The sequence below is a fragment of the Phascolarctos cinereus genome, unplaced genomic scaffold, assembly GCF_003287225.1.
Source record: "Phascolarctos cinereus isolate Bilbo 61053 unplaced genomic scaffold, phaCin_HiC Scaffold_2;HRSCAF=192, whole genome shotgun sequence".
NCBI lineage: Eukaryota > Metazoa > Chordata > Mammalia > Diprotodontia > Phascolarctidae > Phascolarctos > Phascolarctos cinereus.
In genome coordinates this window covers 213,970,384-213,983,318 of record NW_027555625.1, presented here as the reverse complement: position 1 = coordinate 213,983,318, position 12,935 = coordinate 213,970,384, and the positions used below count along the sequence as shown (strand labels likewise).

At 36.7% G+C, this 12,935-nt stretch overlaps 1 protein-coding gene across 8 annotated transcripts in view; it reads left to right on the top strand.

Annotated features, from left to right (window-relative positions):
* BIRC6 (baculoviral IAP repeat containing 6) overlaps positions 1–12,935 on the top strand; it is a 307,740-nt gene that overhangs the window by 71,892 nt on the left and 222,913 nt on the right. For all 8 annotated transcript variants that reach the window (XR_002321676.2, XM_020972336.2, XM_020972335.2 and 5 more), the window contains exons 5-8: positions 5,348–5,459; positions 6,685–6,767; positions 9,438–9,660; positions 9,736–9,896. Coding sequence is in view for 7 of the 8 variants with exons in the window: in XM_020972336.2 (XP_020827995.1) it covers positions 5,348–5,459; positions 6,685–6,767; positions 9,438–9,660; positions 9,736–9,896 (579 nt within the window). In the remaining variant the exon portion in view is untranslated. The remainder of the gene's footprint in view (positions 1–5,347; positions 5,460–6,684; positions 6,768–9,437; positions 9,661–9,735; positions 9,897–12,935) is intronic.

Below are 12,935 nucleotides of genomic sequence, written 5' to 3'. Positions count from 1 at the left end.
AGGATGGTTTCTGGCATCCCCTGTTTCATTATTTGTGTCTTGAATGTATCTCTCTGAAAGTTTTCCACAAGGAAAAGAATGAAATTATCATTGTGACAAATAAAAAATTGATTAATTATACTACTTTTGGTAGAGAAGAGAATCCTAGCAGCTAGCTGTCTGGATAATTTTTCTTTCTCTTTTCAGTTTCAAGTCTTTTGGATTAGATTTCTAAGACATAGGCAAAAACATTCTTAACAGCTCATGGTCAGTTTATTATATCCCTGCCCACAAGCCTATTAATCTCAGGCAACATCTGTTCAGGTCCCAAATCAGACTTTCTTTTCTGAAACCTATTCTCCCCCTTCTAGATGTGATGAATATACCACTTGTGGCTTTGAGGACTAATTTCTTGGACAAGATCTATCAGTTAATAAACATTTATTAAACACCTATTATATGCCAGGCACTGTAGTAAGTGCTGGGGATGCAAAATAAAAAAGAAAGGAGAACCTTTGTCCTTAGCAACTTACATTTGAATGAGAGAAGAGGACACAAAAAAAGGAAGTTGAAAAGGGTTGAGGTGAAGGGAGGCACCCTGTTTGGGGGCATGATGGAGAAATTCAAAAAGAGTGGACTTGGGTGGGAAATGAAGAGATGGCTGTCCTGGACGCCTTTCTTAAATAGAGGTTTTGGAGTTCATGGGTCCGCTCACTAATCAGAGTGGGAATACCAAAATCTTCAGCAATGCTTATTTTTTTTTTCCTTTAAAAATTGTTTATAGTTTTTATACACTCAGCTAGGTGGTGTAGTGGATAGAATGCTGGGCCTAGATTCAGGAAAAATTGTCTTCCTCAGTTCAAGTTTGACACTAGTTGTGTGACCCTAGGAAGTTGCTTAAAACTTTTTGCCTAAATTTCCTTGTCTGTAGAGTAAACTGGAGAAGGAAATAGCAACCTACTCCAGTATCTCTGCCAAGAAAACCCCAAATTGGGTCATGAAGTGTTGGACAAGACTGAAAAATGCCTGAACAACAGTAGTTTTTATATCATCTTCATTACCTCCCTATCCCAGAGAGCCATCCCTTTTAACAAAAAAATTTTAAAGGAAGGAAAAAAAACCAAACAAGTTCCATAAAGCTAACCAAATCTTTGAAGAAGTCTAGCATTATGTAAAGAGTTCTATATCTGGGTCACACACCCTTGATGTGAAGGCTTTTTCATAATCTCTTCTTTGGAGTCAAGTTTGGTGGTTTTGATTTTGCAGCTTTTACTTCTGTTTTGTTTTTTCCAACAGTTATATTCAACCTTGTATTCATTGTGTATATTATTTTTCTGATTCTTTTTACTTTTCATGAGTTATTGTTACATATTCTCTGCTCTTCTTTATTCATCAATTATTCAACAAACATTAAGTGCCTGCTATATCTGTAGTCACTGTGCTAAGCACTGGTGATACAGTGGAGGGCAAAAAATTAGTTTCCCTAAGGAGCTTATATTCCAATGGAGGAGGTAGAAAACAAGCTACATGTATAAGATATATACAGAGTATTCACATAATTCCAAATTTCTTTCCAGAACAGCTAGGCCAATTCAAACTTCATCAGCTGTGAAATCACAAAAAAAGAGATAAAATTTGGAGTGGTTGTATGAAATAAGATAGTTTTGAAAAACAGGGACAGAATTGTAGCAAAATGTAAATTATGCTGGTTTATAGGAAAATGATACTTTCTTTGATATTATCAGTGATATCTCTTAGATTTGTTGTTACTGGTAGCTTCTGTTTCATTTTGTTGGTAGTGGTGCTATCAGGCCAGGGTAATTTCTTAGTAATATCTTAGAGATAGTTAACTATTTATAATTTTGTTTTTCTAAACAAGTATATTTTGGGGGATGTGGAGATAAGACCTATGATTTTAACTGTGCTTGGGAATACCTGGTATAGATATTAGAGTTTGGGCACTGAGAGGTTAGGTGTTTTGTCCATAGTCGCTCAGCTATATGTTTCACAGGCAGAATTTAAACACAAGTTTTTCTGATACCAAGGCCAGTCCTCTAACAGCTGTGTGACACACATTAACACATGTGTGCTTTTTAGAAAGTCTCTGGGAAATTAACCAATTTGGTGAATTTAAAGAAACGTAGCTTTATAACCATTTTGAGATTTTTTGGGGAATTATTTCTTTTCCCTTCAGCAGTTGCCATTCGATATAAGATGGGTAGTGTATACTTGTGCTTAGCCTTACTTTCTTGTCTTATCTTTCGGCAGGGGTTCTATTTAATTTACATATGCACCTGCTCTTGGGATCTATTCATCTCAATGAATGATCATTCCTTATTAAAGAAGTCAACATTTAATAAGCTACTACTGTTTGTCCTATATTGTGTTAAGTGCCAGGAATACAAAGAAAAGAGGGGAAATAGTTCCTGCTCTCAGGAAACTCAGTCTTAATTGGCAGATAGCTTGTAACTGAATATATACCATCAAGATATGGACAGGATAAATTAGAGATAATCAATAGAGGGACAGTACTAGCATTAAAGGGGGTAGGGAAGGGTTCTTGTCAGAGGTCACATTGTAGTTGAGATTTAAAGGAATCCAGGAGATGGAAGTGAGATGGAAGAGCATCACAGGCATGGAGAGCAGTCAGTGATGGGACATGGTGTGTCTTGTGCAAAAAACAGCAAGGAGGTCAGCATCAGTGAATCATAGGGTATGTGCAGGGGTAGTAAGGTCTAAGAAAACTGGAAAGGTGGGGGAGGGGGCATAAATTATGAAGGGCTTTGAATACCAGGGCATTTTATATTCATTCCTGGAGGTAATGGGGAGCCAGAGGAGTTTATTGAATGAGAATGGGTGGGAAGAAGGTGAGTGGTGATATTGTTGGGCACACTCTTCAAGAAAATCACTTATCTGAATGGAAGATGATCTGGAATGGGGAGACACTTGTGGCAGGCATCCCAACCCCTCCCTGAGTTGCAATAGTTGGATGAGCCCCCGCACCAGGCTGGTCATAGTATTGGAGGAGAGACAGGGACATAGGTGAGAATTGCTAGCATGGTAAGATGATGGGTCAATTTTGGGTATGTTGATTTTTAAGATGTTTATGGTTCTTTAAATTCTAGGAGTTCAAGAGGAAGTTGGAAATGTGAGACTGGAGGTTAGAAGAGAAAATAGGGCTGCATAAATAGATATAAGAATCATCTGTATAGAGATGATAATTGAACTCACAGGAGTTTGTGGGATAAAATGAAATGAGCATAGTGTAGATTTAAACTGGTTCTCTATGGGATCAAGATAGGGAAGGGAAGAGAGTGTAGCCAGTATAGTGGTGATAATCTGGGAAAGGACTTGAAGGCTGATGGAATATGTTGAAGATGAAGACCTGGGTTTGTAAGGTAGAGGGAGAAGTGGAATGACTACAAAGTATAATCAGGTAAGGATGTTTCAGAGTTAATAATCATGGAATTGGGAATATTTTTGAATGATAAAAAGAAAGAACGGTATGACCATTTATTCCTCTATGTAGTTGAGGCTGTGTGGGTGAGTTGATGTTGAAAATGAATAAGTTGAGGAACTGGTAAGTTAGAGTGTTTGAGGTAATATCAATATCAGTATCTATATATGCATATGTATATATATGTGTGTGTGTGTGTGTACGTGTGTGTATACACACACACACACGTATATCGTTGCCTTCATACTGCCTTAATATGAAGGCAGTGGTGTTGGGGAGTAGAGAAAGAATGTGAGCCATGCACTGAAACTTGTTTAGGAAAGGAGAATAGTGCCCTGGAGGTTGGTAGATAAATAGCTACCAGAACCTCTCCTGCTTTGAGGTTCATTCTAATTCTTCCTCTACTTTATGACCCCTAATCAGTTCTTCATCCTCAACATGATGTTCCAATTCCACTACCCCTCAGGTTCTTTCCCAGACCATTATTCTGTACTAGCTACATTCTCTTCCCTTCCCCATTTTGATCCCTTAGTGAACCAGTTCAACTCTCCACTATCCTTGCTGGAAGTGGCAACAGGGAGCCACTTAGTCGCCTAACATGATTGGTGAGTTGGGGGATGATCTGAGTAAAAAATCAAAACCAGAGTGCTACTATAAAGGGTTGCAGGGGAAGCTGTGTCATTAGGACAGGTGCCAGGTCTTAGTAAGTACAATAAGAAATAAGGAGTAAGAGAGGAAAAGGATTAAATTGAAAGCAAGTTTGTTACCTAGAGAGCAGGTATTCCACAGAGCACAGTGGAAAGTGTCAGTATCTTTAGAGTGGGATGTTTGGGGGTGTGTTGGGTTGAAGGAGATGGGCATAAGAGAGTCATCAGTGGGGGTTGGTGAACGGAGTTTGAACAGTGACAGCTGGGGGTTCAGAATCACTGGGATAGGGAGGGTGAGTGAATGTTAATCATTGAGGAAGGAGTTGAAGTAGCTTGTCATCATTCCTAGGAGTTTAATTTGGGGTCGAGTCATCCTATGGCATTAGTGGTGCACAGCTAGAAAAGGATGGGGGTACCTGTGAGGGGGCAGGCATAGGTGAGGTGTTGGAGGTGTTGTAGGAAGCTGAAGAGGGTTCTGGGAGGGAGTGTGATGGAATGGCTGTTTGAGGGAAGTAGGACACTAATCTTTTTGTCCTGCAAGTGTACAAGAATTTTAAAGTACAGCCACTCTTACTGGTGTTATTTTCCTTTACAGAAGGAATAGTTTCTTACTACCGTTACTACAGATATTGCTTACTAGTGTCTCTGTGGTTTCTCTGAACTGTCCTTTAGAATGCCTCTATCGGTGGGTAGAGCACTGGCCCTGAAGTCAGGAGGACCTGAGTTCACATCCGGCCTCAGACCAAACACTTGACACTTAGTAGCTGTGTGACCCTGGGCAAGTCACTCAACTCCCATTGCCTTTAAAAAAAAAAAGAAGAATGGCTCTATCAATATGAGGGCTAACCTGCCATTACTCTTGCTGTTTTGTGGAATTTTTCAGATCAGGGAGAATTTTACATTTATTAAAAATACAGGATCCTTGGTTTCCACATTTTTGGCTACCCCATTCTTTGGTCCACTGTTTTACAGGATGGACTATTTTAACACATTTGAAGTTGCTTATCAGTCTTTCTCTTTAGCTTATTCAAATTTCTTCCTTATTATATTTTGTTTTCCCTTTTAGCTTAATTTTTGAAATAAATGTCTAAAACGAGTTGTTTCTCTTTTTTAACACAGTATACATTAAAAATGAGAATTATAAGGAAGCTGAATTCATGAATAGATACAACATAGTATTTTCTTTTATAAAGATGATGGGGCTCATGAGCATCATTATAATTTGATGCACAAATTGAGTAATATAAAATGTGTTTATCTTTAGGTCATTGATGTACAGTGAAGCTAACAGACGGGAGACATTCACCTCATGGCCTCATGTTGGATATAGGTGGGCACAGCCAGATCCCATGGCTCAGGCTGGCTTTTATCACCAGGTAAAAAGATAAGTTAAATTGAATCTTAGTTTTTAACTTATTTAATTATCCCAGTTCATAAAACTAGTTAGAGCCAGGGATCAAACTTGTGGCTTTTTATTCTAACATCTAGGTCTTCTGTTGTCCAGTCTTATATGTACTCTTTGCATGGGCTGTTGTCAATCCATATTCTTTAACCCTTCAGCATGTCCAGTAGAATATGTATACAATGAGCATTTAAAAAGTATGGATAATAATAACATTTGGAGCCTCATTACATGGGTGGAGTATTATTGAACTAAATAAACTTCAGTTTATAGAGCAATACGTTCACTGAAGTCATTTGGTCTACTTAGATTGATATACTTTTCTGTTTTATTAATTTTCATTGCTTCTTACATAGGTATTCTACTGTAAAAAATGAATTTTTTTTTATTAAATCTACCAACACTTCCCCATTTTCTGTTGGACAAGAATACATTTAATGTTTTGCTTCAGGTTATATTTTACCTATTAATTTAATAATTTCTTGAGATTTGCATGTTATAGTGGAAAGAGTTTAGGATTTGGTTCGGAGAACCTGGATTAGAATTTGAACTCTGCCCCTTCCTACCATGTGTGACTTTAGGCAAGTCACTGAACCTTTTTTTTTTTCAGGTTTCTTATCTGTCAGGTGAGGGTGTTAAACTAGATTATCTCTTAGGTTACTTCTGACTTTAAACTGATCATCCCATCATGACTTTTAGTTCTGCCTTTATTAGGTAATATAATTTGAAGACTAAAATTTGGCGTAATTTTTTTGTGGGGGAAGGGAAGATAGGTGGCACACAGGATAGAATGCTGGCCTGGAGTCAGGAAGACCTGAGTTCAGATCCAGAGTCAGACACTAGCTTTATGACCTTGGACAAGTCACTTAACCATATATATGTGCCTCAGTTCCCTCAAATGTAAAAAATGATCTGGAAAAGGAAGTGGCAAGTATCTTTGCCAAGTAAATCCCGAATGGGCTCACAAAGAGGTGGATACAACTGAAATGACTGAACAACAGCAAACTTTTTTGAGAGGGAGGGAGATTTTCTTTGAAAATATTAATACTTGAATAACCTTTTAAATAGTGTTTATCAAAGGAAATACAAAATTTAAAGATATACTTATTATCGCTACCATACTTCTTAGGCACTTTGGTTGATTATTTTGACATTTTTGCTGTGCCTAACTGTTGACCTTTCCATATCATTTTATATAGCCTGCCTCATCTGGAGATGACAGAGCCATGTGTTTTACTTGTAGTGTATGTCTCGTTTGTTGGGAGCCTACTGATGAACCTTGGTGAGTCTTACTCAGTGTTTTGAAATAGTAGAGATTATATCAGTCACACAAATGATTTCAGTTCATGGGCATATTGGCCTGGTGGAGTATTGGAAAGTGTTAATTGTTTTGAACACAAGCGTAATAAGACTGCTATATTGTTTTATCGTATTACAATGGACTGTTTGGATTTGTTCTGCTTTGTTACAGCTAATGATTTGGAGTCTGTAAGTCTTCTCTTTTCTTAAAATATCTGCCATAAATCCTTCGACAGTAAATTAAGGGGCATATAGTGATGTATGATCATTTTATAAAGTTGTAGACATAGAAGAAACTTTAGAGGTCTTGGATTCATATGATCTCTTGATTATTTCTATTGATGAGAAACCTGAGGCCTATGGAGATTTTAACTTTCTAGTGTTATCACACAGTTAACTTAGTGACAGGGCCAAGACTAAAATCCAGACAGATTTATAACTGTGAATTCTTGTGCCTGGAGCAAGTTCTTTTGAGTAGCTAGAGCAGAAAGGTATGGGAAGGCTTGCACCAGTTGAGTGTAGTTTCCCTGGGCAAGTGGGTGTTTTGTCTGCTAAAAGTCTGGCCTAAGTCCTTGTTGTACACATCCGATGGCATTCAACCCCTCTGAAGATGAAGAGTAATTTGGCAATGGAAATGACAGAGGAACAGGACCTTCAATTGTGATGATACATAGAGAGGTAATTGTGAAGTGTGGGAAGTAAATTGACTGCTTTGCAAAGGAAGTAAGCATTCTCTTCCCCTCCTGGGTTGATAGCTATCTTTGTAGCCTAGATCAAAACTCTAGCTGCCCTGGTGACCTAGTGAGGGCTCTGAACACAAGTTGCCTGCCAGTGCTTTTTCTAATATGTATATTGCCTCTCCTGTTAGCCTGGGATTACCAGAATTGGATTAGATTTTGTTGATTTCTAAACATGTAGAAATAGGTGTTATTCATCACGTAGGTCAGTTAGTAAGCATTTATTAGCCACCTGCTTTATGTTAGCCACTGTGATAGTTTTTGGGAGTACAAATAAATCATTTAGGATGAGACAATCCCTCCTCTCAAAGAGCTTGGGTAATTTTTTCTGGTTTTTTAATACAGTTGTTTTTTATTATCCTTCTTAATTAAGGGGAGCATTCGCATGAATTATATGCTAAGTAACACACAGTTTAAAAAAAACCTGTTTGCGTGAGGGATACATTGTTTTACGTAATTTATTTCATAGTAAATTTACTTTCATCACTGTATTTGGCTAGTACTGGTTTATTTGCTTCCTCTAAGCATTAATGTACTGATGGGGAGTCCAGAAGCATGTTGGTGGTGGAAATCAATTTATGGTTAGAATCTTGTATTAAATCTTCTGTACAAAACAGAACTCATTATTTTTCCCACAATCCATCCCCCTGTTCTGAAATTTCTCTATTGCTGTTGAGGGCACCATTTTCCTAGGCATCCAGGTTTGCAACCTACGTGTTATTTTTTGACTCCACGACCCTTCTCTTAACTCTGTCTCCCCCCCCCCCATATCCAATCTCTTGCTAAGTTATGTTAATTCTACTGTCACAACATTTCTTTTAGATGCTGCTTTCTTTCTTCTGACACTACCCCATCCTGGTGAAACCCCATCTCACCTCCAGCCTGGACTATTACACTAGGCTTCTGGTTGATTTCAGTGCCTGAGGTCTCTACTCAGGCCAGTCCATCCTCTGTTTAGCTCTCCAAGTGATGTCCCTAAACATACGTCTGACCTTGTCATATCCCTACTCAATAAACATTAGTGGTTCCCTGTCATTTTGAGGATCAGACATAAAATTTGTCATTTAAAGAATGACACAACCTGAATCCTTTTTTACCTTTCCATGGAGGTATAAGTATGATTTGGCATGCCACCATTAACATGGTATTAAAAAAAAAAAACAAAACACCACCACCATCCAAGGTCACGTCTGACGCTTCATATGCTGGTTATGTAGTAAATGAGAGATAGCAGATGGTGGATAGCCTGAGTAGTGTTGTACTGGTTTTTTAGAAATATTACAAATCTTCCTTGTTGTTGAGTTCATCTCTGATCTGTTTTTGTAAAGATATGGTCCAGCATTTCACAAGAAGTAAACGATAGGTTGCATTTTGCATTTTTGATGGCATACTAATGTTGATAGAGTCGTGGATCCATTTAAATATTTATATATCTATAAATATATCTGTATGAACGATGACAAATTGATTCATTGAAGAAAAGGGCTGTGTGTGTAGACCAGAGCTGTTTGTTTCCAGGAAAGATATAGGAATAGTAATTTGGATTTTGGCAAAGTAGGAAAGAAGTATAATAGACTGGAGTGTAAGTTGCATCTTTGATCCTTTTATTTAATGGGGCTGTTGATGGAGCAGACATCAGTTGTAGGGCAATAAATATAAGCTAAACACTGGTATTTTGCAAACTGTATTTGTGACCCATAGTTCGAACTAAATAAAAGGAGCTCATCTTTAGTAGTCCCTTTAAAGAGTTCACAATCTAATGAGGCCGGTAAGATTTATTTTAGGGGAGACTTTTATAGGAATTGATGAATTGATGTCATCATTTTAATACTTTGCATTATCTTTGACTTGCTTTCACTTGTTGGAGCAGACTATCTGCTAGATATTTTGGTAATTTTAAAAAATCTTTTGTGAAGGTCTGAACATGAGAGACATTCCCCAAACTGCCCATTTGTGAAAGGTGAACACACGCAGAACGTACCCTTGTCAGTTACACTTGCAACGAGTCCAGCACAATTTCCCTGTACTGATGGCACTGACAGAATATCCTGCTTTGGGTCTGGAAGCTGTCCTCATTTTCTAGCTGCTGCAACAAAACGAGGAAAGATCTGCATATGGGATGTTTCCAAACTTATGAAGGTATGTTTTTATTTGAAACATGAAAAGTGTTAATGAAAAAAAATTAGTATAAACCTATATTTTTTATTTATTTAGGTGCACTTAAAGTTTGAAATTAATGCATATGATCCAGCAATTGTACAACAGCTTGTCTTATTGGGAGAACCAAGCTCAGGAGTTGATTCAAGGAGACCAACTTTAGCTTGGCTGGAAGATTCGTCTAGCTGCTCAGATATACCAAAATTGGAAGGAGACAGGTATACAAGTTGCAAAATTAAGAAGCTTAAATAATGACCACTATTTTTAGTGGTCATCAAACATTTTCTTGAATTTTATTTTATTTTTTGTAATTTCTACCAGAAAGACATTATTATGGTATCAGTGGAGATAACTTTCTAGCCTTTTTTTTTCTCCAGAAAAGATTTTCTTCAACAGTATGTAGCTTTTACTCTGTAGGACAGTCAATTTTAAGACTTTATTAATTAGGGTAACATAGGAAAAAATTGATAATAAAAATTCTTTATTTTAGCATAAATGCTAAAACCATTTTCTCACAAAACATTTTGATTAATCTCTTAAGAAGCTAATTGACTGTTTTAAGTTTCATTCATTTATTGTGTTAATGTTAAATGGTTTAGAGACATGTAGAGAATGTGGGATATCTTTGACACTGGGTCACCAGTCATTGACTAACTTTGTTGCAATCTTATTACAAAATTTTGATGAATACAGTAAAGTTGGAAGAACTTTGTTAAAATGCCATTTGACCTAATCAATTTACCTTTCTAGGTTCCCTCTCAAGATCTTGTCTTTTATAGTTACTACTGCTGTCTTTAAAGTAGAAGAGCCTTCAGTTTATGTAACTTCTCTCAAATCAGCCACCTTGGTTTTGTGGAGGCTTGTAATTGTCTTTGTGTAACTAGTTCATATCTCAGAGTAACTTATATAACTCTTGTGAATAAGCAAGTAGGTGTCTGGAATTAATTGCCACCACCTTTTGGGGATCTGTTATGGTGCCAGTCGATGAAAGGGCAACTATTAAGGGTCTGGAGGGTAGCTTCATAGAATAGAATCACGTGAAGGGAACAGGAAAGAAAAGAATAAAAATAAGAACTCATGTTTATATAGATAGCTGTTTACCCATAAGGTCTTAGATTCTTTGTTACCATATAATAATTTGCTTTATCTGTGACATAAGCCTTAGAATTTTGATTTGTATTTTTTCCCTTTATTAATACAAAAAGGGAAGAGAAATTATTTTTCTTAGCTCTACCCAGGTTACTTTGCAGTTGAGGATGGGAATGAGTGTATAAGAAACTGTTGAAGTTTGGCTTTGAGATTTATATTAGGTAAGAATAATTGAGGAAATAGCTTAATGGGAAAAGCTGTGTTGAAGAAGTACTTATGGTTGTTTGGCGATGTGGTTGTTCTAATTGAGCATTATCCCTCTGGATACTTAATTGCTTCACCTATATGTGGTCTCTAGTTATTTAATCAAAACTTGGTAAAAACCATGCAAAGGAAATGAAAGTGATTGTCTCTTCTCCCACACTAAAATTCCAAATGCCATTCTTTGGCATGGGAATTCTTTAAAAGAAACTCTCTTTTCTTGATTTTTAAACAGTTTTAAATATGATTTAAAATTGCTAAATATGATACTTCAAAGGGCTGTAGTTGTTAATTGATTAAGCACCTATTAGGCACTTGATAAGTGGTTGTTGATAAATTCTCTTTAACATTCTACCTCACTGTATGCATGGCATCGTGTATTTTCCTGGGGCTGCATGAGATTTAAAATAGCTCTTGCCCTCAAGAAACTTCCAGTTTATTTGGGGAGACATTACATAAACATAGGAAAACATGTAACTATTGAAGATAGTAAGTAATTAATCCTTTAGCTTTGTTTTTTAGCAGTTCAGGGTAAAGACTAAGCCAGTTTTGGGAATACTTCATGGAACAGATGGGATTATACTGTGAACTAGGTTTCTAGCCTTGACTTTTAGGTTGTTTTGTCATGCTCTGGGCTAAGAGGCCTTGAGAGGGAAGAATTGCCATTGGAACCTAGCAGATAAAAAACAATTCATCTTTGTCTTTTGGCCATTGATCATCCTCTGCCCTCAGAACATCTTCACGCTGATACAGATTTAGATGTCTTCTTTCTGCTTCTTCTAACTTCTAAACGTCAGGACTCATGGAATTTTTGTGAAATGTTGCTTTTACATTGCTCTTCACATTAAGCCACTTGATCATCTTTTTCCTCTCTCCTAATTGAAGGCAGTAATAGTCAATCCTGGCCCCAGATGAATCAGTGCAATATTCAAGGCCTGAAATGGGTCCTTCAATATAAATTATTACCTTGACTTCCGAGTACAACAACATAACTATATTGATAACAAGTCTAAACATCCACATTTTCATTTCTATGTTCATTTTGATAAATTAAAGACTTTCTAATAATTTGAAACGCAAGACTATGTAAAATTAGTTATCTCTCTGCTAATACATTTTAAACATTTTAGCTCTGTGCACAGTTAAGTGCTTAGTTAAGGTTTCTTTTATTTGTTTTTACCTAAACAGACATTGCCAAATGTCAACGTAACCAAAATTATTATTTGCTATTTTATTCTACTGTAACTTCTGGGAGTAGTTTTTTAAAAGTCTTGCATAATGACAAGTGCTTCTCGTGAATAATGATATGAATAGAATTTTGGGCTATGCTATTTTGTTCAGTTGCATTTATGTTTTTCAAGTTGTGTCTGGCATTGGAAAGATTTTGCAAGACCTAGAAACTCTACTGGGCAAGTTTAACCTGTTCAAAAATAAGGAAAAGCATTCTTTTCCATGTAAATTACAGAGTTAGAGAAATCCCATTCTAAGGAATTTGGGAGTTAAGGCTGGAAGGAAGGTAGTGAACTTTCAGGAAAAAGGAGTCTGTTGGAGATATTAGTCATGAGACTCTGCTTTGACTTTCACGAGTTCTGATAAAATTGCATCAAGTGCACAGCCCTTTAATCTATAGGTTAAAATGTTAGACTTGTTAATTATATTAATGTTTTAAAATAATTGCCATATAGTTTCATCTGTTAAACTTAAATGGGACATTTAAATGAGATATCCTATATTCTAATAACATATACCAGTTATTATTTGCTCAGCTCAACAGATATTTTAAAGTACTCACTGTGGTCAAGGAACTAGTCTATGTATTGAGAGGAATATGAAGTTGAGTTGGGCACAGACTTTAGCTTCAAGGAATTTGACAGACTTCCCCCTCCCCCCAGTTCCCTTCTAGTTTT